General features: G+C 48.7%; 1 protein-coding gene across 2 annotated transcripts in view; it reads right to left on the bottom strand.

Moving 5' to 3' along the window:
* Positions 1 to 203: 203 nt before the first annotated feature.
* arvcfb (ARVCF delta catenin family member b) overlaps positions 204 to 23563 on the bottom strand; it is a 76667-nt gene continuing 53307 nt past the window's right edge. For both annotated transcript variants that reach the window (XM_084694588.1, XM_084694587.1), the window contains 9 exons: positions 10936 to 11063; positions 9007 to 9157; positions 8671 to 8863; positions 7313 to 7424; positions 7045 to 7132; positions 6422 to 6475; positions 5874 to 5965; positions 4767 to 4873; positions 204 to 3461 (listed from right to left, as the gene is read on the bottom strand). In XM_084694588.1, the coding sequence (XP_084550714.1) occupies positions 4778 to 4873; positions 5874 to 5965; positions 6422 to 6475; positions 7045 to 7132; positions 7313 to 7424; positions 8671 to 8863; positions 9007 to 9157; positions 10936 to 11063 (914 nt within the window). In that variant the 3' untranslated portion in view covers positions 204 to 3461; positions 4767 to 4777. The remainder of the gene's footprint in view (positions 3462 to 4766; positions 4874 to 5873; positions 5966 to 6421; positions 6476 to 7044; positions 7133 to 7312; positions 7425 to 8670; positions 8864 to 9006; positions 9158 to 10935; positions 11064 to 23563) is intronic.

Below are 23563 nucleotides of genomic sequence, written 5' to 3'. Positions count from 1 at the left end.
ACATTCATTACCAAATCTTTCCTAAGCTTTCACAACTATTAGAATTGTGTGAGGGTATCTACCACATCAGTGTCTTTGGGTCCTTTGATCTAGCCCATTATGTTGGAGGTGGATAATTTCCTGATCACTTATAACAGTCAGTGTTGAAATGTATGGACTACTAATCTAGTCTGATTCCTAACATAAACAACACAGACAGTAACATCTTTCCAGGCATGATTTATTGAAAACACACCAAATTTATACTCTACAAATCAGTATTTTTCTGTTATTTTCACACGCGTAATACTTGCCTCTGGGCATTAGTAAAATTAACATAATACATTCTGTCACTGTGGCATCGCTTCTGCGCTACGAAAGCATTAACAATTTACTCTGCTAGGAATTCAAACCATTTTGAGTGTCTCTATCTTTTAAAGTTTATAATACAATGTAATACAAGGCAAAACCCCACCAACAGTCTAGACTACACTGAGGACAGAGTAAATGGATGTTTGACTGTGGGACATGAGAGGAAAAGGAGTGACCCAGTACAGGGTACAAACCTTTCTGTGGAGGACAGATGTAAAGAAAGAAGGGATGTAGAGTAGATAGGATGGAGAGGAGACGAGAGACCACAGGAGGGATACCGTTATATAAAACACACTTTGTTATTTATTCTACCATGGAAAAGGTTAAGGCACATGATAGTTACAAACACATTTGCTACTGAGTATTACAGTTACTTTATTTTGAAGGTCTTGAACCAGTGATATCTACACGGGTAAGTATTGAGTCCCTTTTCCGTCCATCTTTTCATGTGGCCTTTCACAGAACAATTCGACATGTTGTTTTGTGCATGTACAAGAAGGAGCACATCCATAAAACAAGCCCCTGGACTCAGCTCTTGTTCTTTTACACAGATTCAACACCAGGTCTTTTGGTTGTCGTACCGCAAATTGCAGCCAGGAACAGACAGTCTTATGCACATTTATGGTTCTTTGTTGCAAGGGTTAAATTGTCCAATGAAAGGCAGCGGCACACTTCAGAGGACACTTGTAGGACGGTATGCTGGGGCCTATAACAATATTATTCTCTGAAAGTCAAAGTTCATACATGTAGGTTTATTCTTTATTTCAAATCACATACGTCTTTGTAAACACTGTGTAAAATATGCAAGCTTTATAAAGTCACGTCACAAAGAAAATCAGACTTTAACGCAGGCACATGCCATTTCGCCTACTGGAGCTGATGTATGAGTGAAGCTGGGAGGGAGGCCCCCTTCCTCCAGCCGTCAGACCCTTGTAGGGTTGAAGGAAATGGGTGGGGTTGGAGAGTTGGGCAGGGGTTGGGGGGGAGCATAGGGGAGGGGGGGGGGCTGTCCACTTGGACCTTTAAAACTACAAACAAATCTTTTCAACTTGGGTGAAGTTAAGTTTACCTCTCCTTGTCCTTTTTCAGACAGTGGCAACAACTACACAGGGTCAGTTTTCTGCATCTCGACTGTCACTATATGAGCATTTGAATTCAAGGATCAAACTTATCTTGTATTGTTTGAACTGTACAAATGTATTCTTTAACCGTAAATAAGTCAACTGTCTCTTTGCTCTCTCTCTAAATGTGAATTAACGCAATATCCAATTACACCACAAAAATAAACTGGCACTTCGAAAGAACAAGGATATAAACATCTGTACATCTTTTTCATGCTCGCTTCAAATATTTCTTAAAGATGCATTAGCAAAAGCAAAGCACAATTTAGGTTGTCAGCAAAAGCACACAACTGCGGTGGAAAAGAAGGGAATCGTAACATTGCCTTCAATCTGCTGTTGATCCCTGTCGATCCCTCTCCCTCTCTCCCTCTCTCCCTCTCTCCCTCTCTCCCTCTCTCCCTCTCTCCCTCTCTCCCTCTCTCCCTCTCTCTCTCTCTCTCTCTCTCTCTCTCTCTCTCTCTCTCTCTCTCTCTCTCTCTCTCTCTCCTCATATAACACCAGATCATTGCTTCAATGTGTATTTATCATCTTTAGAAAGAAAGCTGAAGATATATATTTTTTAACTCTTGACAGTACAAAATATAAATAGGTGATCATCAGCATGACTCTACAGATTTGATACACACTCAAGTTTTGTGGTTATTTCTGTTTACAAAGACCGCAATTTTTTTTATCAAACGAATGTGCTTTGCAAACAACCCGTTATGAATACACAACTCGTTTGTACATTGTATTTCTTTTTTTTCTTCTTTTTTTCTCTTTATGAACCTAATATACATTTGTATAAAACCAACAAAAATATAAAAAGCTTTTAATCTAGCCTTTACCACATAACCCATTGACTTTCTCTAAGAGCATCATTTATAAACAAAATGTCTTATATCCTCTTGACCTTTAATACATATCCATGAATAACAGCAACCAACAGATACACTCACATAACTTCATCAAACGGGATCCACCTTGAAATATCTACTCGGTCAATATCTCTTCTTAATGGTTTTCTTTTCTTTGTTCAACCTTGCTTGGATATGTGTCGTGAACAACCACAGTGTAACCACATGACCACAGTACACTCTCTGTACCTCTCCTAACCTCAGACACAACTTGCACGCGTCATGCTTCAGTCACTTGGCGTTTTGAAGTGGATAGCACCCAACAGAAAACCGATACTTTGAACAAACACAACTTCAGTGAACTTTATGAAACACAGTGAAACATTGTATTCAAAATAGGTTTATGAGAGCAACCGTGTGTTAACAGATTTGCCCATTCTGACGGCTGAAAATCTCTCTTTTTTTTCTCGCTCCAGTCTCCTTGTACTTTCTCATTTCCTACACTCAAACCAAACCAACCTTCACAAACCTTTCACTACACCAGTCCACACTCCTTCAACCCCGGTAGAAAAGAAAAAACGGATGAAAAATTAGGTTGTCAACAGAAACAGAATCTATACAGCCCCAATAACAACCCAACAAACAAAAGCAAAAGAACAGAGAAAACCAATCTAAGCGCATTTGGGAAAATAAAGTTAAAATGAAATTGATTTAGTCTGTTACCCTCCCCCCGTCTTCTTTCCAAAGACACATCCTTTCCCCTCTCTCCATCACCTTCTGTTCTCCGGCTTAACGCACACATAGTTTCTTCTAGAACTATCTCCATTACTTCACACACCAGAGCTCTACGAGAGTCCCTGTTGTCAGGTTCTACATCATGTCCTGTGGGAATGTAGATATGATAAGTAGTACTCAAAGAAGTAGTCCCCCTTAGTTTGTTTTTTGTTGGTTTTTTTGTGTGCAAATGTCACTTTTTTTCATCATTTTCTTTTTGCTGAAAAGCATGAAACGTCGGCCTGCTGGATGGTTGTGTATTTTGTTTAGCTTGTTTTTCTCTCTGCCCTTTACAAAGTCTGCTGACGAGGCGACGTGTGTGATGGCAGTGGTGAGATCCTGGTCTGGGTGAGATGTCGGGACGCTGTTGTGATTAATCCTGGAACACAGTTGGGACCTTCGTTAGTAGGACTGAGAGAAACGTCACATTTACTCAATGGCGTCGCGCACTGAGCTTAACATAAAGATGTAGGATTTACGCTCCGTGACTACACACAAACAATCCGATGATTGCACAAATGCACAAACAAATGATGTATTGTCGCATGCGGTACAGTTGATATTTCAGATGTGAGATGGAGAGTTATGAGGCTTTGATGAGCTAGTTTGTATGATCGTGGGAATAACGGCTGCAGATCGCCAGCTTGGTTAGCACAGTAAAATGAGTTACAATTCAATACCTTGCTCAATAATGATTCCATAGTACTCACCGCATGTGCCACCTGATCAGGTTAAGATAAGTTAGGAATGACATTACCTATGTACAGCAACCTCTCTTTAAGCACCAAATGATCACAGTTGTGTGAGTGCGGGGCAGGGCCCCACACGTCCCAAAGCCTACTGAGGGACCGCAACCCGTGCGACTCGATCGCAGCGCGTCAAAAATGTCACGAGGATGAGGTGAAGATGGTCATGTGACAAAGATGGGACCCGGTGGCCCCGGGCAGACCTTACAGAGGTGGACGATCACAGCGTGTGCTCAGAGATTCGGGAGCCACGGGAGGGCATGAGTGGAAAGAGAAGGGGGGAAGAGAGATGGAAAGCTAAAGAGAAATGAAAGCTCGGGGAGGCCAACCCAGAGTAGCTAGCCTAGAGGTGTGCGTGCGTGTGTGTGTGTGTGCGGCCCGGCGTGTGCGTGAGCGTCTGTTCTTACAGACATACATTATTTATCGGGTTGAGACTTGCTCTGCTTCGTCCCAGGGAACAGGGTGCATGGTGAATGAAGAGCTGACCGAGATAGGGAACACACTGTGCTCTCTATTCCTTTTCATTAAGCCTACATCTGTGTGTGTGTGTGTGTGTGTGTGTGTGCGGGTCCGGACGTGCGTGTGTTTGAATATGAACTCCCCGTTCTCCCATCCCAAGTGCTTTGACGTTCGCTCCCCTTTCATCATTTACAACAATTTGTCGTAAAAAGCGCTGAGGGAGTCTGAGCAGGCTGGCGCCGCATTCCTATTAAACGAGAGCTTCCAGAGAAGCAGGCTCTGCTATGGTCTTATGTCCTCTCGTCTGTCACAAGCTAAATACTCCGGGTCAGCAGGAGGAGCCAGGAGCTATGCACAGGAGCGACACAGGTGAGGGATAAACAGGAAATGAGTGCGGAACAGGACAAACAAACAGAGAACTGCGATGGGGAGGGATAGAAGGAACAACAGAAACACAAACCAAAACATTCCAGACCTACCATGCATGCATTTAGACCCAGGAGTCAACAGGCTGGGGTTTAACATCGTCCACCAGACTGACCGTAGGCCTGTTACTCCTTATATAGTGTGTCCTATTTGTGTCATTCTGCAGCAACGGGAGGAGGGAAGGGGTTAAAGGGCAAAACAACGAGGTCAATATAGTTGTCACACAGAGCCGAGGCAATAACATATTAGAAGAAGAGTGTTAGTTCTTCGTCGATCATAAAAGAGTCATGTCAAGTAGAATAAAAACAGCAAACAATACATGCAAAGAAAAGGGGAGAGGGGGACAAAAGCGGTTTTCAACAGCCAGTTGCATTCTGGGTAGAAGGTCTTGTTTAAGGGATCTTTTCAGAAATGGGGAAGCTGGTTGCTTACTGAGGATTACATCAAACAGACTGAGGATAAACGTGTGACCTCCTGGGGAAATGACTGTCACTTGTCCGAGCTGGACTGTGTGAGTTCTGAGTTAAGGCACTGTCCAAGCCGTGACTTCAGGAACCGATTACATCTGAGCTCTACTGAACACCATTCATGAGTCATAAAAGGATAGAAGCATCAAATAAGTACAAAAAAAAACGTGATGGTGACTTTTGGGCTTCGATATCTTATTTGGCACGGTCATCTATCTGAGCTTCGTTAGAGGACATCCTCTTGAAGACACACGTTGGATTTTCTCCTCAAGCTAAAATGTAAGAGAGACTCTCTGCTCTGTGAGCTGAACATATAGCCGGCAGCCCAGCCCTCTCTCCCTGAGCCAGACAGGGCCACTTCCTGGAGTGGACTAGAGGGAGATGTGTTAATTACTTTACAATCTTCAAAGCTTCAATGTCATTATCTGGCAGGGTGTCATCTTCGGCCAGCACGGTGGGGCTGCCCGTGATGAGCAGCAACAATTAGATAGAATGAAAACATCTCCTCAAGGAATCGATTAGAGCCATTTCTCAAATGGGAAATTGGGTTTTGAGATAGAGAGAGAGAGAGAGGGAGAGAAAGAGAGAAGTATTATAGAGATAAACTGTTTCTAGAATCCATAATTGCCCTTTGGACAGTTGCAGGTGTGTGTGTGTGTTTGTGCGTGTGTGTGTGTGACAGGTCAAGTCTACCTTTAATGGCTCCCGTTCTGTCAAGTCCACTGAACCATCTCCAGGCTTGTACTTGCAGTCCTTGTCTCTCTGGTCAATGGTGGAGTAACCATCTAAAGGGGGCAGGTTGGGGGGAGGGGGAGGGTGGGGTTCAAAGGTCAGACTGAACCCTCACACACAGGGCTATCAGCAGCCCAATTAGTCCCAGGTATCAGATGCGGTTGGCTAAAGAACGGCGTCAAAAGAGACAGGAAGTGCTTCGCAAGCCACACCATGTGACAGGATGTTACAATCACAACTGAACACACCTTGGTGCCCAGAATCTCCTCAGCTAGCAGGACGGATATCAGCAAACTTGTCTCACCAAAACCTTTCATAGTTCTGTTCTGATAAATGGCCATTAATACACAAACATCTTATGAAGAGAGGGGTCTTATAGCATCAATAAAGCAGATACTTGATACTTTTGGTTGAGAGCGTTCATGTAGAAATGTGGCAATCTGTTTGACAGAGGACAGCAGACAGCTTTGCTCTGTCTTAGTTTAGAGGACATGGAAACTCTGTCTTACCTGGACCAAGTTCGTCCATAGGTACCACATCACCACTGCCACATTTCTGCGTGCCTGAAAAGCATTTATCATATCGTGTTTGTACGAGGAACAGCACACACACTGTTCTGTAGTTCTCAGCTACCGCCTGCCAGCCAGGAAAGCTGACAATACAAGGAAAAAGCCAAGCGCACTTGATGTGGATATGGCACACATGGCTGGAGAAAATAAAGTCGAAAAAATGCTGTTGGGACTCCTGACTCCTCTGTCAATGAGATGTTTGGTCTTTGCGGGCCACCGTAGCACTTCTGTCTTTGAAAGAAGCTTACTCAACAAGCGATTACAACAAACCTTTTTTAAAGCACACCGCGCTTTTTCGAAAAATATCTAACGTCAACTTTGATAGAAATGGGTGGTTTTCCAAAGCACACCAGGCCAATGTCAGGAGAATGAATCACATGACCAGACATGGCAGCGTTTGGCGTTCGGGGGAGGGAGCTGTCGTGATCGAGAGCGAGCGAGGGCGCACACCGAGCACAGGCGGAGGAGCGCCTCGACAACCAAAACACAAAACAGGAAGCACAGTGATCTCTTCCTGGGTAGGCCCCGGGGATCCCCAGCCTCGTTTGCTGTGCAGGACTGACCTTGGTTCTTCTCCATCAGGGGCAGGGTGGTGTCGTCGTAGCCCGGCTTGCCGTTCTTGGCTGCTTTGGGGACCGCAGCAGCTGTGGGCTAATGTGGGGAGGCAAGTAGGAGCACACCATCGAGGTTTGAGTGAGAAGCATGAACGACACAACACGGTTTATTAAGTGCGAGCTGACATCTAACCGACCCAAAGATTGTAAATGAAGGTTACGGGAATCGAGAGAGACATGTTTGAGGGTTTAGGTTGATGACGGGCGCCGGCCCCACCTGGAAGTGACTCTTGTTCCAGCCGTCCTTGGTCAGGGCGTTCCGGAGGTCCTTGTAACTCCACACTGTCTGAAGCACGTGCGATGCTGCCTTCGTCTCCCGTGGTGATTGGCTGAAGGAAGGAAGGAAGGAAGGAAGGCGGAAAATAACCAAGGAAGGAAGGGTGAAAGGTAGAAAGGAGGAAAGGGGAAAGAAAGGAATCAAAGAAGCAAAGAGGGGAGGCAGAGAGGAAGAAGGTGAAGAAAGAAGCAAAATAACCCTCCTCAGTGGCAGCATAGCTAGTGGGGTCCTAACACAATTAATCTGACATACTAAGCCATCTATTCCCAGCCGGAGCTCAAAGGGATAGCCTTTAACACGTGCTTTGAGAGCTGCACACTTCCTTTCATTAGCTTCTCCCGAGTTGCAGTGTTAATTAATTTACGGGGGGTTTAGCACTTCAAAGTCAATCTCAGTCTGCATCTCAAGGGTCGAGGAACACACATCTACTTGGTATTAAATAAAGCAGGCTTGTTCAGACCCGCGGGAAGCCAGTCTTATAGGACCAGTGGTTTTGGGCCAGCTTTCAAAACAGATCCTGTGTCATTTCCCCGGGTGGTTTTGATGCTACTCTGCACCAATGTTTTGAATGTCAATAAATAATTCCACCAAATCTTTGACTGAACTTCTGCCTGTGCAATACAGCGTAACCGTGAGCAACAGCCGTGCGCTCGGCCTCAAAGAGTCAAGACAGCCTTCGGCTGACAGCCCCATGACACTAAAGAGAGGCTGAGATTGACATATATTACTGCAATGTAGTCAGGCACTTGCTGGCTGGTAATCATAGTCTTTCAGTGACACATCTGAACCTCCACCATGAATATTATTAACAGAATGTCGCTAATAGACATTCAAGGTCAAGCTGATAAAACGGCTTTGTGATGAGTAGAGGCTTTAGGCTGGCAGACATGCAGGTAAGCATCCACACACTGCTAATGGCATCCCTTCCCATCAATGACCTCGGTGTAGCAACAAATATAAGACGTGAAAATGAATTTGAATCAATTGAATAAATGTATGGCTTTAATATTAAACAACTGAACTCAATGGTCTGTATGTGACAAGATGGCGCATTTCAGTGGTGCACCACAATAGTCAAAGCGACAGTAAAGCAATTTCATGTGCACAACTTGTTTGTCGCTTTGGATGAAAAGCTGCTAAATAATTCAAGTTTAAATGCAAGCGACTGCAGAACTCTGACAAGTTATGCTGCGTTCCCCCCCATCCCCATACCCCTCCCTGTCCCCCTGCCCCTCCCCCTGCCCCCGCCCCTCCCCGTCCCCCTGCCCCTGCCCCTGCCCCTGCCTTCCATCCTCTACCTGGTCCTGTTGATGGCCACCAGCTTCTCGATGGCCTGGGCCTGGATGAGCGAGCGGGCGTTCTCCGAGCTGTCAGTCACAATCTCGTGGATGGTGTTGAGGATGGCCACCACCGTGTCCTCCTCCAGGTTCTTGGCGGGTCTCTGCTGCCCGCTGGGCAGGTTGCTGACCAGGTCCCGCATGGCGTAGCTTCCTGCCAGGGCAGAGCAGGGCATCGGGAACAGGTTAGAAGGGCCAACCATCTCGTCATCAGTCACAACTGTGTGTCTGTCCGTTTTCTGTTTTATGTGTGTGAGCTGGAGTGAGCGTGCGTGCGTAGGCGCGTCTGTGTCGCACCGATGAGGTCTTTGTTGCGTCGGTCGATGGAGAGGTTGCGCAGAGCGATGGCGACAGCGCGGACCACCTTGTCGGAGTCGGAGCGCAGCAGCTCCACCAGGATGGGCAGGCCCTTCTCCTTACGCACCGTAGCACGGATGTAGTTGGACCACTGCGGAGAAGGAAACCCCAGACATCTCAGTGAACAAATCAACACGAACAATAAACATAGCTGCAGGCCGCAAAGGCGGATTTCTCCTAAAAAAGTCAAAATATTTTAAAATTGACACGTTTGAGGTTTAGACTTAACTGCTGACAAACGAACCACTAAAGTACATTTCACAAATAAATGGCCAGTGTCCAGAAGGCTGACATTTTGTCCAGGTATAACATCAATAACATACAGGTAGGATTTCAACTTCCAATCTCTTGATCGGCAGTCAAATACTGTTCCACTGGGCTAAATCCTCCCCTAAAATATACACACTTTCTCCAAAAAGGCTGGTCCTCATCTCTCTCCTGAGGTACTCCGTTAAGATGAATATTCATCACATATGAATACAGTATGTGCTGCTCACATGCCATAGTATAGTAAATAAACTGTTGACAAGAGATGGCACAGCGGGGTTTTGAACTGTCATGTGATGCAATTTGCTACGGCTTAAAACATCAATGAGTTATCCCTCTCGTTCTGCCATTGCAGAAATCTTGAAACATGAAAGAGTTTTGTTGCCGAGCAGTTTCAATACCCCCTGAGATGTCATTAAAGAGATGAGGAGATACCACAACCACGCCACATGGGGGCGGTAGCGAGTCTTAAATAAAACGACTCGGCCTAAAAATTTAAAAAAGAACTGGGGGAAGACAGGATAAAGAGGATTGAAGGTAAAAAGGGCAGAAATATTCTCATAGGGAGCAGGGACACATTATGTTCGTCTTGCAGAGGCAGCGGTCTGACATGTGTTAGCAGCCCCCCCCCCCCAACAAAAAAAACCTAGTGTGCGTCCTAGCATTCTGATCAAGGTGGGCTCAAACCACCATGGCAGAAAAAGAGGGTTTCTCACAAACATGGCAACCACTACAAACATATTCCACTGAAAAATAGTAGGCAATGGAGATTAGAGTGAGTGTTAGGATTCTCAGGGTTTTGGTATACACTTAGAAAGTGAAAAGGTTGCAAAGAATATAAGCCTGTAATGGGGGTGTTTTTATTTGTGAATGTCACATCTGTTGAACAGGAAGGTGGGAAGGAGGGTGGTGGCAGTAGTGGTGATGGTGACGACTATGTTTTCACTGTGATACTTGAGTGATAAAACTGAACCAAAACACCAATCACAAGGAGGCTGAATTGGAGCTCTGCATGTCTGGACGACAGAGGAATATGATTGGCACTTCGTTTTGGGACTCAAATGGATCATTTCCTCACATGTAAGTATATGTGTGTATTTGTGTGTGTGTGTGTGTGTGTTTGTGTGTTTGTGTGTGTGTGTGTGTGTGTGTGTGTGTTTATGTGTTTTTGTGTGTGTGTGTGTGTGTGTTTGTGTGTGTGTTTATGTGTTTTTGTGTGTGTGTGTGTGTGTGTGTTTATGTGTTTTTGTGTGTGTGTGTGTGTGTGTTTGTGTGTGTGTTTATGTGTTTGTGTGTGTGTGTGTGTGTGTGTGTGTGTGTGTGTTTGTGTGTGTGTGTTTGTGTGTGTGTGTGTGTTTGTGTGTTTGTGTGTGTGTGTGTGTGTGTGTGTGTGTGTGTTTGTGTGTGTGTTTATGTGTTTTTGTGTGTGTGTGTGTGTGTGTGTGTGTGTTTGTGTGTGTGTGTGTTTGTGTGTGTGTGTTTGTGTGTGTGTGTGTGTGTGTGTGTTTGTGTGTGTGTGTGTGTGTGTGTGTTTGTGTGTGTGTGTGTGTGTGTGTGTTTGTGTGTGTGTGTGTGTGTGTGTGTGTGTGTGTGTGTCCTCACGGTCCACTGTCCAGCGCTGAGGTTTTGCAGGGCCCCCGCTGCAGCCTCCAGAGTGTTGTAGTTCTGGCTTTCCGTCAGCAGAGACAAGTACAGCCTCACCACCTCAGGCTGGTACAGCAGCTCAAAGCCTGCAGAGAAGAGAGGGATGGGGGGAGGGAGAGGGCAGGAGGCAGGGAGGAAGATAGGGAAGGAGGGAGGGAGGGATAGAGAGGGAGAGAGAAAGGAAGGAGAGAAGGGGAGAGGCGGTGAAGTTAGACACACACAGCATAGAAAAACTGTCGATCGACCCCCCAGAGTCGATTAGGTAATTTTACACAAAGGGAAGTATAATTCCTCCCATCATTCAATCTCTCAAACACTGAAAAGTACATACATTCTCCCTGTGACTGTCCTAACATCACACATTCTGCGGCTACTAAGGTGCTGTCAGGCCTGTCAACATTGTCTGTCTCCTCAGACTAACCCTCACCCAAATCCAGCCTGGTACAGCTATACTCAGACCTGACAATAGCAGAAACTTCTAGAAGTTTTCAGTCACAAACCACATGTATGTAGGTGTATTTCAGTGGCAGAGCATCTGACAGCCGATTAAGAGGTTGTCGGTTCAACCCCCATGTTACTCTGGGTTCAAATGTCTGCTAATAATGTTTGTTATGTAGCAGAGACAACAAGATTCTGAAGAAACATTTAACCTCGCCACATCTTAATGAGATTTATTGTATTTATTTTTGGTCCCCTGTGTTAGATTCCTCACTGTTGTCATTGGGAGGGGCAGGGAAACACAGACATCCCCCCCCCCACAGACACACACACACAGGAAGTAGAGGAAGGTTTTTATCTCCCTGTCCGTTTAACACATTGCAGCAGTCAATCCTTGGGCCTCTCTCTGGTGTAAGTGCAATTACATTATCAGCTATCAGATAACAGAAAGAGGAAGAGGGGAGGGGGGGATGGAGAGAGGATGGAGAGAAAGGACAAGAGGGAGAAAGAGAGAGAAAATGCGCGAGAGAATGACAGAGAGAGCGTGAGAGAGAGGGAGAAACGGAGAAAAGGAGAATGAGACAGAGAGAGAGAGAGAGAGAGAGAGAGAGAGAGAGGGGGGGGGAGGGAGGGATGGAAAGTGAAAGAGATGGACAGAGTATTGAATCATCTTCCCCCTCCAAGGTCGTCACAGACTCTCTTCTACATCTCTGGGGAGAGCGGCTTCTCTCCCACTCACAGTTCAGTGCAAACCCCACTCAGAAGAACCTTACTGTCCAGTGCCCTCATCCCTCTGACAGGAAACCTAACGATGCACACTGTTTTCCCCACAACTAAGGTCGAGAACGTTTTATAAAACTGGCTGCAGACAAAGTTTGGAAAAGACAGCTTCCTAGGGCTGGCAAGAGCACATTTGCAGCTTCAAATATTTCTTCATATCCACTGGAGTCAAAGTGTAGAAAACATCCCACAATCCTTTCCATGTTATCTGAGTCATTCAATTCCAGAGTTTTATTTGAAAGCCCTGTGTTATGCAGAAAATAACATTTACTATGTGACTTGTGTGATGATTGGTTGGTGGGCCCTGAAATGAAAACTGATGGCATTCTTTAGCAATAAAATACTTTTTTTTCTTGTTTGTACCGCCTAGTGTGTGATTATGATACTGTATATAACTAGCTGAATGTCTGAAATGGTTTCTTAAGGGTCCTATTATTCCACAGTAATAAGAGTTCAGCGGGAAATAATTTTATGCTAGTTCTGGGCTGAAAGGGTAACAGGCACTTACAGTCAATGTTGGGTTTAGTGTTTAGGAAATTAGCATGTCTAAATGCCTGGTCATGTTCAAGGTTTTCCTTGATAACGGGAATTAGGCCAAGGTGTATGTGTGTGTGTGTGTGTGTGCGTGTGTGTGTGCTTGCGTGTACATGTATACTGTATTTTGTATGAGAAAGGAGACCTTATGAGTCACTGCAAGAGCAGTCTAAAGAGCTGGAACAGTTTGGTATAGAGATGGTAAACATAGAAGGTTGCTCTGAGAGAGCAGCAGGTCTATTACAAAGTCCTCCAGCTCGTCAGCACAGTCAGAACGCTGTATTAGAAAACATCCATCTTTGAAATCCATTGACACTGACTTCCTCGCAGAATGAAATAAACAATTTCGTAATATCAGCCATGTTCAAATCTCGGTGGGCGAGTCTACATCCAATCCAAGGATTAGCGGCCAGAAATCCAACATTTTCCCTCCCCTTCATGCAATTCCTGGGGCTTGGACTCGCTTCCAGTTCAACAGAGTTAAGAAATCACCATTCCTAAGCCAAGGACTTAGATAAAAGAATAGTGTGGCTGAGTGGACCTGCTAGTAGAGGGATGAAGAGAGAGAGAGATCGAGATTCACTGGGCCCTGCATCCCTCGAGGCCTCAAGGGCTCCCCTTGTTCTTCGTCACTGTGAAACTCTTCTTCCAGCCGCCTCGCTCTTTCTCTCACTTCCTCTCACTTCCTCACTTCCTGTCACTCTCCGCCCCCTTTCCTCAATGTCTAGCGTGAGGGTTTATAGCAGGCGTGGGCCTCAAGCGCACGTACCGTAGACACATACGTGCTCATGCGCACACACACAAACACACGCACTGTATAGTCATGCTCATGCACACACGCATTTACAGTTCCACACACACTCGTGAGAGGAGGAGTGTGAAGTCGAGAATGGCTCTGTAGTCTGTCTACCGTGTCAACAGGGTTGTGGGTAATCCGTGCTAGCATGTGGCTAGCGTAGCCGCCAGGTAGACAGGAGGGAATTGGGATTCACGAGGAGTTCCCATTCAGTCCATGTCATGTGACCTCTCTGAGGCGAGGGGGTTGCGAGCTGCATGCCCCCTGCCGCTCTCTGAAGACATCCGCCGCATGGATGACAGACTGCCGCGGACGCTAACATGCACAGCCACGCACACACGCTAACGCAGCTCTACACGAAACCTCAGCCATACAAACACAGAGCCTGACAGACAGACTGACACAAGCTAACAGAGCGTCACACAATCCATCACATCCACAGAAACACGCTGACAACACATCCTATTCAGGTACACACAAACACACGCGCGCACAGTCGAACATGCACCCGTGCCACTGCATACGAAAGGACCATTCCAGAGATCATCGAACATTATAACAAGTCCCAGAGGAAGAAGCTAGCATGCACGTTTTCTTTTCGTGAGTGATGGTCGAGCAGATATCAGCTGGGGCCTCGCCTCACACACACACACACACACACACACACTCATAACTTTGAACACATGCATGAACACACACACACACACTCATAACTTTGAACACATGCATGAACACCCACACACTCATAACTTTGAACACATGCATGAACACACACACACACCACAGTCCCACACTGAGGGGCACACTTAATCAACACACTGGAAACCCTGAGATGCCTTCTTCTTCTCTCTTCTAAACGAAGTGATGGGGGAGGAGCCTGGGGGTTATTTATCAAAGCAATGTTCGCCGGCGACAAAATCCAGCCTTGGCAGCTCAATTAGTGAGCCGGAGAGAATAGAAGGCTTACTCCGCGGCCCTGGGAAGTAGGCTAGAACAAAGGAAAGTTGCGGTGATTGAGTGATACGCCGTGCAGAGCAAGGGGATCATCAATCCACTATTAGATTAATTGGGTTCAAGTGGCTTTGCTATTGGCTGCAATTAAAGAGAAGGAGTGCCCGTCCTCGACAAGTGACGAGACCGTAATACAAGAAGTGACACCGGTGGTGAGCGCATCAACACGCGCGCACGGTCACAGTGTCCACGCACTCACTGCAGTCCCTCACACACACGAGTACATACACACGCTTACACACCCTTCCCGCCATCCCTCTTCAGTCAGAGAGCGGTGGTGGTCAACGTCAGCAATAACCATGTACTACCGTAGGAGGCTAGCTTCAGTTTCCCCCTCCTCTCAACCCACTCCTGCTCCCACACATGAGTGAAGGTGCCACTTAAAACACCATCATCAAGCATGAGGGGAGAACGACGGGAGAGCTTAGCACTCCATGCAATCGATATGCACCTACAGGGTGCACTGGGAGAGGTGGAGAGAGAGAGAGGGAGAGAATGGAGGGAGAGAGCGATAGGCTGATGCAACAACAGCTTGAGGCCTGAAGGGAGGGAGATTGGGGGGGGGGGGGAGAGCGGGGGGGAGAGAGGGAACGCAGGGAGAATATTTCCCTGTCCATCACAAACTCGATAAACCGAAAAAGGAGACTCACAAGTCCACCCGTAAACATTCCCGATCTAAAACATAACCACGGCGTTGAACCAAAGCTCTGTTCACATCTTCAACTTTACCGTGCTCGCCGCGTCGCTGCTAATGAATACTCAAGCAGCAAACGGACACGCTCAGACATAACATCGTTAACGGCTGCTTTTGTGAAACACAGACCCCCTCCGTGTGACAAAAACACTGGGGGAGCACAGTTGGGTGCTCAGCTCGGTGGAAAAGCGCGAGAAACAAAACCAAAAACCAAAAAGAGAAAGCTCTCGAGGAGAAACCGGTCTTCCTCAGTTCAGTCGGTTCAAGCTCGACACGGGCCTCTAAAGAAGATGAGAGGAAGTCTGAATGAAGCCTTCCACCCCTACTTTCCTCTCTCTTTTGCGCTCCCCTAGCCCTGTCACCTAGCCATAGAATGTCCAACCGAGCTTTGGAACCTTTCAACCACGGCCCTCCATTCAGAGAAGTTCAAGAGTGCAGCAGTTGACCTCTTCAAATCAGTCCCATTTTCATCCTGTCTCCACAACATGTTTTGTTTGGAGATGGGAGGGTGGAGAGACAGGTCTTCATTGTCTGGCACCTCGTCAGAAAGCCGAGGCCAGCATGTGTCATCGTGGCCAAATGACAGTTGGTGGCCCTGTGTTGGAAGGTGACACCAACTGACAGAAGGTTAATTTGCTTTTGGAGTGCGCAACTCCTCGGACAGCGAACCATTGAGGAGAGAAACAAAGATGGCGGAGGGAGAGGGAGCAGCCGTTGGGCTTGGCACCGTTTCTGTGGCCTCTCCATCACTACACAGGCACTTCCTTCACCTGCTGAGATGTTGGGCTGCAATCAACAGGAAGGCCCTTTCAAAGAAAAGCAGACAGATACATGAAACACTTCCTCCGGCCTCTCCCCAGAGCTCCCTATTCCACCAAAATCCCAGACTCCCAACACCCTACTTCCTGTGTAGCCCGGCCAATTAGGCCCTTCCTTGGCGCCGCGTGGCGGTAAGGCTTTTAGACGGGCCGCTGGCAAGGGAGAGGACTGTCACCGGTTACCCCGGGATACCGGCCACGTCTCTATAGCATCCCGCTGCGAGAGCGGCACACAGGCTTCCACACCTTGTCTCTTCCGAGTCCACAGGAGGTTTCTGTTCTCTCCCTGGTTGAACCCGACAGCAGCTCTGGAGGGACGACAGATATGGCCGTTGGCTACAGGCATAGAGAGCTGGGGCTCCACTTCTGCAGTCAGGTTCAGTCATCCAACTCCCTGCAAAACTCTCCACACCAGACCAAACCAGACCCAGCCCAGCCAGACTACGCCAGGCCCGGCCAGACTAGACCAGACTACAGCGTACCTAGCCGGATCAGACCAGGCCAGACAGTGAGATATCTGTGCCTGCAGGAAGTAGACGTGTGATTATGGAGGACATAGATAAAGACCAAACACACAGACCTGCTTAGGGGCTTCATTACTTCTTCACCCCCCCCCCCCACAACCTCTCTCTGTCCTCTCCATCCATCTACCCTCCCTGTAACCCCTCTCTCTCTCTCTCTCTCTCTCTCTCTCAGTCTCTCTCTCAGTTTCTCTCTCAGTCTCTCTCTCAGTCTCTCTCTCAGTCTCTCAGTCTCTCAGTTTCTCTCTGCCGATGCTCTGACTGCCAACGTGGAGGTCTGCAGCGCCCACACCTTAGGTTACGCTAAGGGGCTCAAATCCTGAAGATTCAGAGGATGGAGGGATTGGAGGGGGGGGGGGCACGGGGGAGAAGGATAAGGAGAGGGAGGTAGGGGGGGTGAGCTGAGCTGCTCATAAACCTGCACCTGCAGACAGAAAAGAAGGGGGGAGGATTTGGGGAGGCTGAGAAGACAGATGTACAGGAGGCTTGAGTAGGCCAGCTGCAACGGAGAGAAAAAGAGGAAGGAGACAGGAATGAGCGGGAATAGGTAAAGCAGAAATAGACAAGTAGCAAGAGAGAGAGAGAGAGACGGCAAGAGAGCGAGCGAGCGAGAGAGCAAAACGTCCACTGCATTGGAGATATTAAATGATGATGGCGTTGCCACGGCAACCCCGTCCGTAGGCCGACGGCGGATCAGTGTTTCGGATGTCCGTCGGCGCGTCTGCGACACGTTTCGGAGCAGGACCACAGACGCAGCGTTGACGAGCAGACACTGGAGACGAGGAGATTCAACCCCCAAAACCCACAGTTCAGCCAAACCTGCGGCACCTCAGGAGAATGGCTGAAATGAGGTTCAGCTTGCAGCCTGCTGTTCATCATGGAGACAGGCAGCTGTGGCTCTCTCTGCCTCAGAAAGCAAAGCCAGTGTGCACACTGTTGCACCTTGACGGATGCTTGGGCTAGGGTTAGCTAACAGCTAGCTACCCAGTGTCTGGCTGATGTCTGGCTGGTGTCTGGCTGGTGTCTGGCTGGTGTCTGGCTGGTGTCTGGCTGGTGTCTGGCTGGTTTCTGCCTGGTTTCTGCCTGGTTTCTGCCTGGTACGGTGTCTGGCTGGTGTCTGACTGGTGTCTGACTGGTGTCTGGCTGGTTTCTGCCTGGTTTCTGCCTGGTTTCTGCCTGGTACAGTACCTGGCTGGTGTCTGGATGGTGTATGGATAGTGTCTGGCTGGTGTCTGGATGGTGTCTGACTGCTACCTGGCTAGCCGAAGGCGTTTACAGGCTCATCACATACCCACGCACAGACCCTGGGAACTCCAGCATGCACAAACACACGTACGAGCCAGCGAGGGAAAAGCTCTTATTGAGTTTGTGGAGTGTAGAGGGGTTGACGTGAGGGGAAGAGGGGGAGGGGGAGCTGGGGATTGGGAGGGATAAAACTTCATATTAGCTGTCTGCATGGCCACCACAGCAAGTCACCCCGCTCCGGCACATGAATAAAAACATTGAGGACAGCTGGGAAGCGATGCAGGGGCTTCTGGAAAACACGACAAGGAGGAAATTGCCATTCGGAGAACACGAGGAGGCTGAATCTGACAGGGATTCAAGAGGGAAGCTAAAGGCGTTTTGCTTTTGTAGAGGGAGGGAGGGAGGGAGGGAGGGAGGGAGGGAGGGGGGAGGGAGGGAGGGAGGGAGGGAGGGAGGGAGGGAGGGAGGGAGGGAGGGAGGGAGGGAGGGAGGGAGGGAGGGAGGGAGGGAGGGAGGGAGGGAGGGAGGGAGGGAGGGAGGGAGGGAGGGAGGGAGGGAGGGAGGGAGGGAGGGGAGGAAAGGGGTTCGATACGGAAAATAAACAAAAACCGAAATCCTCACAGCGACGTGGGTTGGAGACAGAAAGAACTGTGCATGCGTGTTGTGTGTGTGTGCGTGTCGTGTGCGTGTGTAGTGTGGGAGGGTGCGTCAGTTGAGGCTGGAAGGCAATCTTACTAGATGGGTAAATGAAATGAGCTCTGGGGGGGCAGCTTGAAATAAGACCAGATAATCCTGAGGACTGCTGGCCTGGTGCATCCTAGGGGGGGGGGGGGGGCAGGAACAGATGTGAAGCTGGGGCAGGAGGCAGGGGGCAGGGGGCAGGGGGCAGGGGGCAGGGGACTGGGGGCTGGGACTGGGGACATGATAGATCTTATTCAGCTCTCACCTTCGGACTCTTTGTCTTAATCTCGCTCTTTTTTCCTCTCCTTCTCTCTCTGTTTGTGCGTGTGTGTGTGTCATCAAAGGGGCCACGCCATCAAGTCATATACCCCTTATGAAAGATGTGTGCGTGCGTTAGCGTGCCTTTTGCGTGCGTGTCCACATCGTCTACACTAGATGTGTGAAGCAGCGTCTTTGCATCAGGCGACAAACCGGCCAAGCGGACAAGAGGAGGAACCGAGAACACGGCCTGCCAGACAGACTAGCCACCATGGCCGACTGTGTCCGACCGTAGAGTAGACAGTTGGCCGGCAGCCACAGCTAAAGACTGTGCCCAGCAGCGCCTGTGCTCGAGGACACTGACCCTTCCTTGTGTTCAAAAGGTCCCGTTCACAAGCACCCAGAGATCCCAACCACAAATACATCTTCCCCATTCTTTTGTTTACAAAAAAAATCCAACAGAGAAATCCATGGGGGCTTTATTTGTTTTTTTCTTCTCCAAAACCTCTGTTGTTGATGTTCCAGACAGAATACGCCATTAATCTGATTTTAATTAGATTAAAACGCCTCTTGCAGAAAGAGAAACATCCTCTCTTGGAAGAGACGAGGGCCAAACAAAAGGCACCAACGGGAGGATAAATCTGCTCAGCGTTCCTGCCTCCCTGGGTCGAATTCTCCCTTTGTAATTATCACTTCAACCACTCCGCTTTGAGGATTCTGAGAGGGGTGGGGGGAGGCGGGGGAACTCGCTAAATCATCCATGGAGTGTTAATACTGTATGCTACTGTTTCTTGCTCTGGAGTCGCTAGGTGGAAAATCTCCTGCTCCACATCAGGGCTGCTGCTACAGAGAAACAGGAAGTGCTCGTGTGAAAACCACAGAGGACGTCTGCGGGACAGTGAGCAGGCTCTTCAAGCTGCTGGCGCCCGCGCCCCTCTCCTCTCCCTGCAGATAGGAGGAGGAGGAGGAGGAGGAGGAGGAGGAGGAGGAGGAGGAGGAGGAGGAGGAGGAGGGGGAGGGGGAGGAGGGGGAGGGGGAGACAGCTGCAAGCTGGAGGCTCCAGACCTCCGTGGTCTCCTGATCTCAGAGACCTCGGTGACCAGCAACACGCATGGTGGTCCCTCGTTAATCAACGGCTTTCGTTTTTTTTTTTTACGCTCCCTTCCTTTCCCGCGTCCTTAACGGCCCCGTCGGATTGGTCGAAACGGGTGGTGGGGGACATTTCCCAGGGTTCGAAATGTCAACGATTCGTATCATTTCTCATTTTCAGTTTTTGGGAAGTGGGGCGTGTTTTAGCAGCGAGCATGGTGGGATTGTGACTGGAGTGCGGCCGCTGGCAGGCTGGTGGCGCGGAGCTTCGGGCGCACAGGCATCTCGATGGGTGGCATCCCCAACAGCTGGCCTAACACGGCAGAATGCATTCATAATCTGCTCCCTGTCTGGGCAGGGGAGTCGCCAGTCACAAACACACACAAACACAGAGATAGGCCCACATACACACATACAGGCCCACACACACCAATACATACACAAGCTCACTAACACACAGATAGACATACAGGCATAAACACACACACACACAAACACTAATTCCAGTCTCACACATGCAGCTCTATGGTTTACTAAGGCATTTTTCGAGGGGGGATGGGTAAGAGATTCCCTGCCCCGCATGTTCTAGACGTTTCCAACACACCTGATTTAAACAAACGGGTCGTTATCAAGCTCAGCGGAAGTCTGGTGACGACCCATTCCTTTGGTGTGTTGGGAAACATCTCCAACGTGCAGGACAGGGGCTTGAGAAAGGCTGTCGCAGAGCATCGCTTCAAATCCAACAAGATAAGAGTCACCACACGAGGATGCAGAGGGCCAGGAAGTTATTCCAGTGTTCAAGAAGGAGCCAAAGCTAGGGAGAGCCTTGTTTCCTACAGTGCTGGCCGGCGTGTCGACGCAGTCTGGTGAACATGGCTCCCTCTGCCCCCTCGACCCTGTTCACTAGACTGCATCCCACTGCTGGCCAACTGCTGGCCGTCACTGTGGGAAACGCTAGCGAGTCTCAGCGAGTCTCTCCCCAGCTCCAGCTAGCAGCTTGTCGTGCCGGTGGGGTGTGAGACATGAGTCGGACATACGTGTCGCGTCTGCCGGGGCGAGAGAAGCAGAGAGGAGGGGTTGAGGAAGGGCGCACTGCAGGTCGGCGTCGTCGGGCAGAACGGGAAAGCATCAGCGGCGTGTCAAATTTGACAGGACGGCGAGGAGGAGGGGAAGGAGGGACAGAAGTGTGTGTGTGTGTGTGTGTGATGGTCACGAGCAACTCATTCCCTCTGGGAGCGCAGGGGCAGGGATTTCGTGAGAGTCCAGCTCCAGCAGCCAGGAGGTTGCGTTCGCTATCAGAGTGTTACATTCCTCAGTCGAGCGGCAGTTCCGAACAGAGAAGCCTCGGGACGTGTTAGGTCTAGACTGGGATGCAGAGTCCTGCTCGCTGACAATCGCGTCATACATTATTCACAGAGTTCTATTTTCACAGACGTTGGATCAGTCCAGAACTTTCTCTCCTATCTGAGTAATAACGCCACTTCGTGTGAGGACTTCACACGCTTGCCAGCGTGAGCCCTGAGAGGGAGGCGGTGAGTTAGGGCGAGGACGATGGAATCCGTTTGCTGCCGTGCGAGGAAAAGTAGGCAGAGCACTTTGGAGACGCCAGGTTTGGTTCTCTCTCTCTCTCTCCTTCACTCTTTCTTTCCCTCTCACTCTACCACTCTCTCTCTCTCTCTCTCTCTCTCTCTCTCTCTCTCTCTCTCTCTCTCACTTTACCACTCTCTCTCTCTCTCTCTCTCTCTCTCTCTCTCTCTCTCTCACACTCTACCACTCTCTCTCTCTCACTCTACCACTCTCTCTCACTCTACCTCTCTCACACTCTCACACTCTCACACTCTCTCACTCTCTCACTCTCTCACTCTCTCTCTCTCTCTCTCTCTCTCTCTCTCTCTCTCTCTCTCTCTCTCTCTCTCTCTCTCTCTCTCTCTCTCTCTCTCTCTCTCTCTCTCTCTCTACCTCTCTCTCTCTCTACCTCTCTCTCTCTCTGACACACACACAGAAACCCCACAGAGACTTTCTGAAGCAAAAGCCTCAGTCGCAAGGAGAGTTTGATAAATGTGGCCCAGATGAGCTGTGACACCTTGGAGGCCAATGATCCCCAAACTAGATGTTACCATTCATCTCTTCCTGCCTTGGCCACTGTGCAGCAACGCTGAGGAATCCTGTCTGGGTGTAGAACACGACTACTCCATAACTCTGGTTGGATGCCATCATCAGGGAAGAGCCAGTACACACAAGAAACATTCTTTGCTGTTTGATGATGTTATTGATGTTAGACCTCCTTCGAATTTAAATTGAAACAAAAGCTAAAAGGCTTAAGGCATCATGGAGTTTTGTGTTTGCTTGGAGTGAGATACCAGAACTACAGTCTGGAAGGGAACACCGGAGAGAAACTAGCAAGAGGACTGACAAGGACGATGCACTGCTCAAGACATGACCGGAGGTTAAACGGAGGTTGAGATGTCTCCTTTTTGGCCTCGACGAAGACCAACCGTGCCACATTTCACTGCTCCCCAGTGAAAGCACTGAGGAGCAGTATGCGGTTTTCCTTCCCTTTGTTGGCGTTTGATAAAGAATATGCTCGCTAAAGGAAGAAGAGAGGATCCAGAGAGGATTAATGAGAGACGGCATCTCTCCTCCCATGCCCCCCCCCCCTCGTCCTCTGCCCTCCTCTCCGCACGCACACCTACCTACGCAGCGAAGAAAGAGCTGAAAAAGTACACGATCGTTGTACGCGCGCGCGCACGCGCAAAATCACTCTTTCTGACCTTTCCTCAAATCAAAGGTTTATGCTTTGTTTCAATTAACTGGGGAAGTGTGTTCCATCATCTTAGTGGCTGACACATACACACACACACGCACACACACACACGCACACAAACACACGCTCCCTAATGAAGTCCCTCTTTCACACCTCTTAATTACTTTCTTCCCAGTCCTCAGTGCTCCTGTTCCAGAGGGTCTACAAGAACAATGCAGGCAGGGTAACGGTGGAGTTCATTAATGATCCACCATCAGGCTTTCTCCGCAGTGCTTTCAAGCAGACATTAAAGAGCCACATAATCAACAACTCAATATCCATTGAGGCGATGTCTCAGTGAGAGCACTGTGGCATGCTCCAATGCCCTGTACTAAACCCCAAACAGCTTCCGCCTCCCTCCATGACATCAGAGAGACTATGGACTCTGTGACCTGTCTATGGCCCAATGAGTTATTCTTGTACAGCGTGCGCGCGCGTGCAGAGGACCTGTGTGGACGACGGTAATCCCAAACAGGAAGTGGATTTAAGTACGAGGTCTGGAGTGATCACGGGAGGCTGGCGGATCGCCACGTCCTTGCCACGACCCCGGGTTTCTACGATGACGGATCAAGACACACATGTAACAAAGCACGTAATCCCCCTGATCTCTCTCCCAGAAGGCCCGGGGCATGTAGGGAAACGAGCGGACCTGGCTTTACGCGAGCCAGTGCCGCCGCCCAAACGACAATGTTTACACGGATATGTATTTCCTAAGACGAATCAGCAAGCTGAAAGCCTTGTTTGGGTGGTGCTGACTAGACTCCCCCGCGAGTCTTCTGTTCTGGATTAAACGTGTTTTGATGTACTCAGGGGTGAAGGGGATGTATGGGAGCTTTGGGCAATACAGCTTATCCATCCACTTGAATTCATATTTATATGGACATAATACTTTAAATACAGTGCATATATGTGTAAGCA

Source organism: Hypomesus nipponensis, chromosome 28 (genome assembly GCF_054491055.1).
Source record: "Hypomesus nipponensis isolate SF chromosome 28, ASM5449105v1, whole genome shotgun sequence".
Lineage (NCBI taxonomy): Eukaryota > Metazoa > Chordata > Actinopteri > Osmeriformes > Osmeridae > Hypomesus > Hypomesus nipponensis.
Note: the sequence above shows the minus strand (reverse complement) of the source record. Positions and strands in the feature narration are given on the sequence as shown.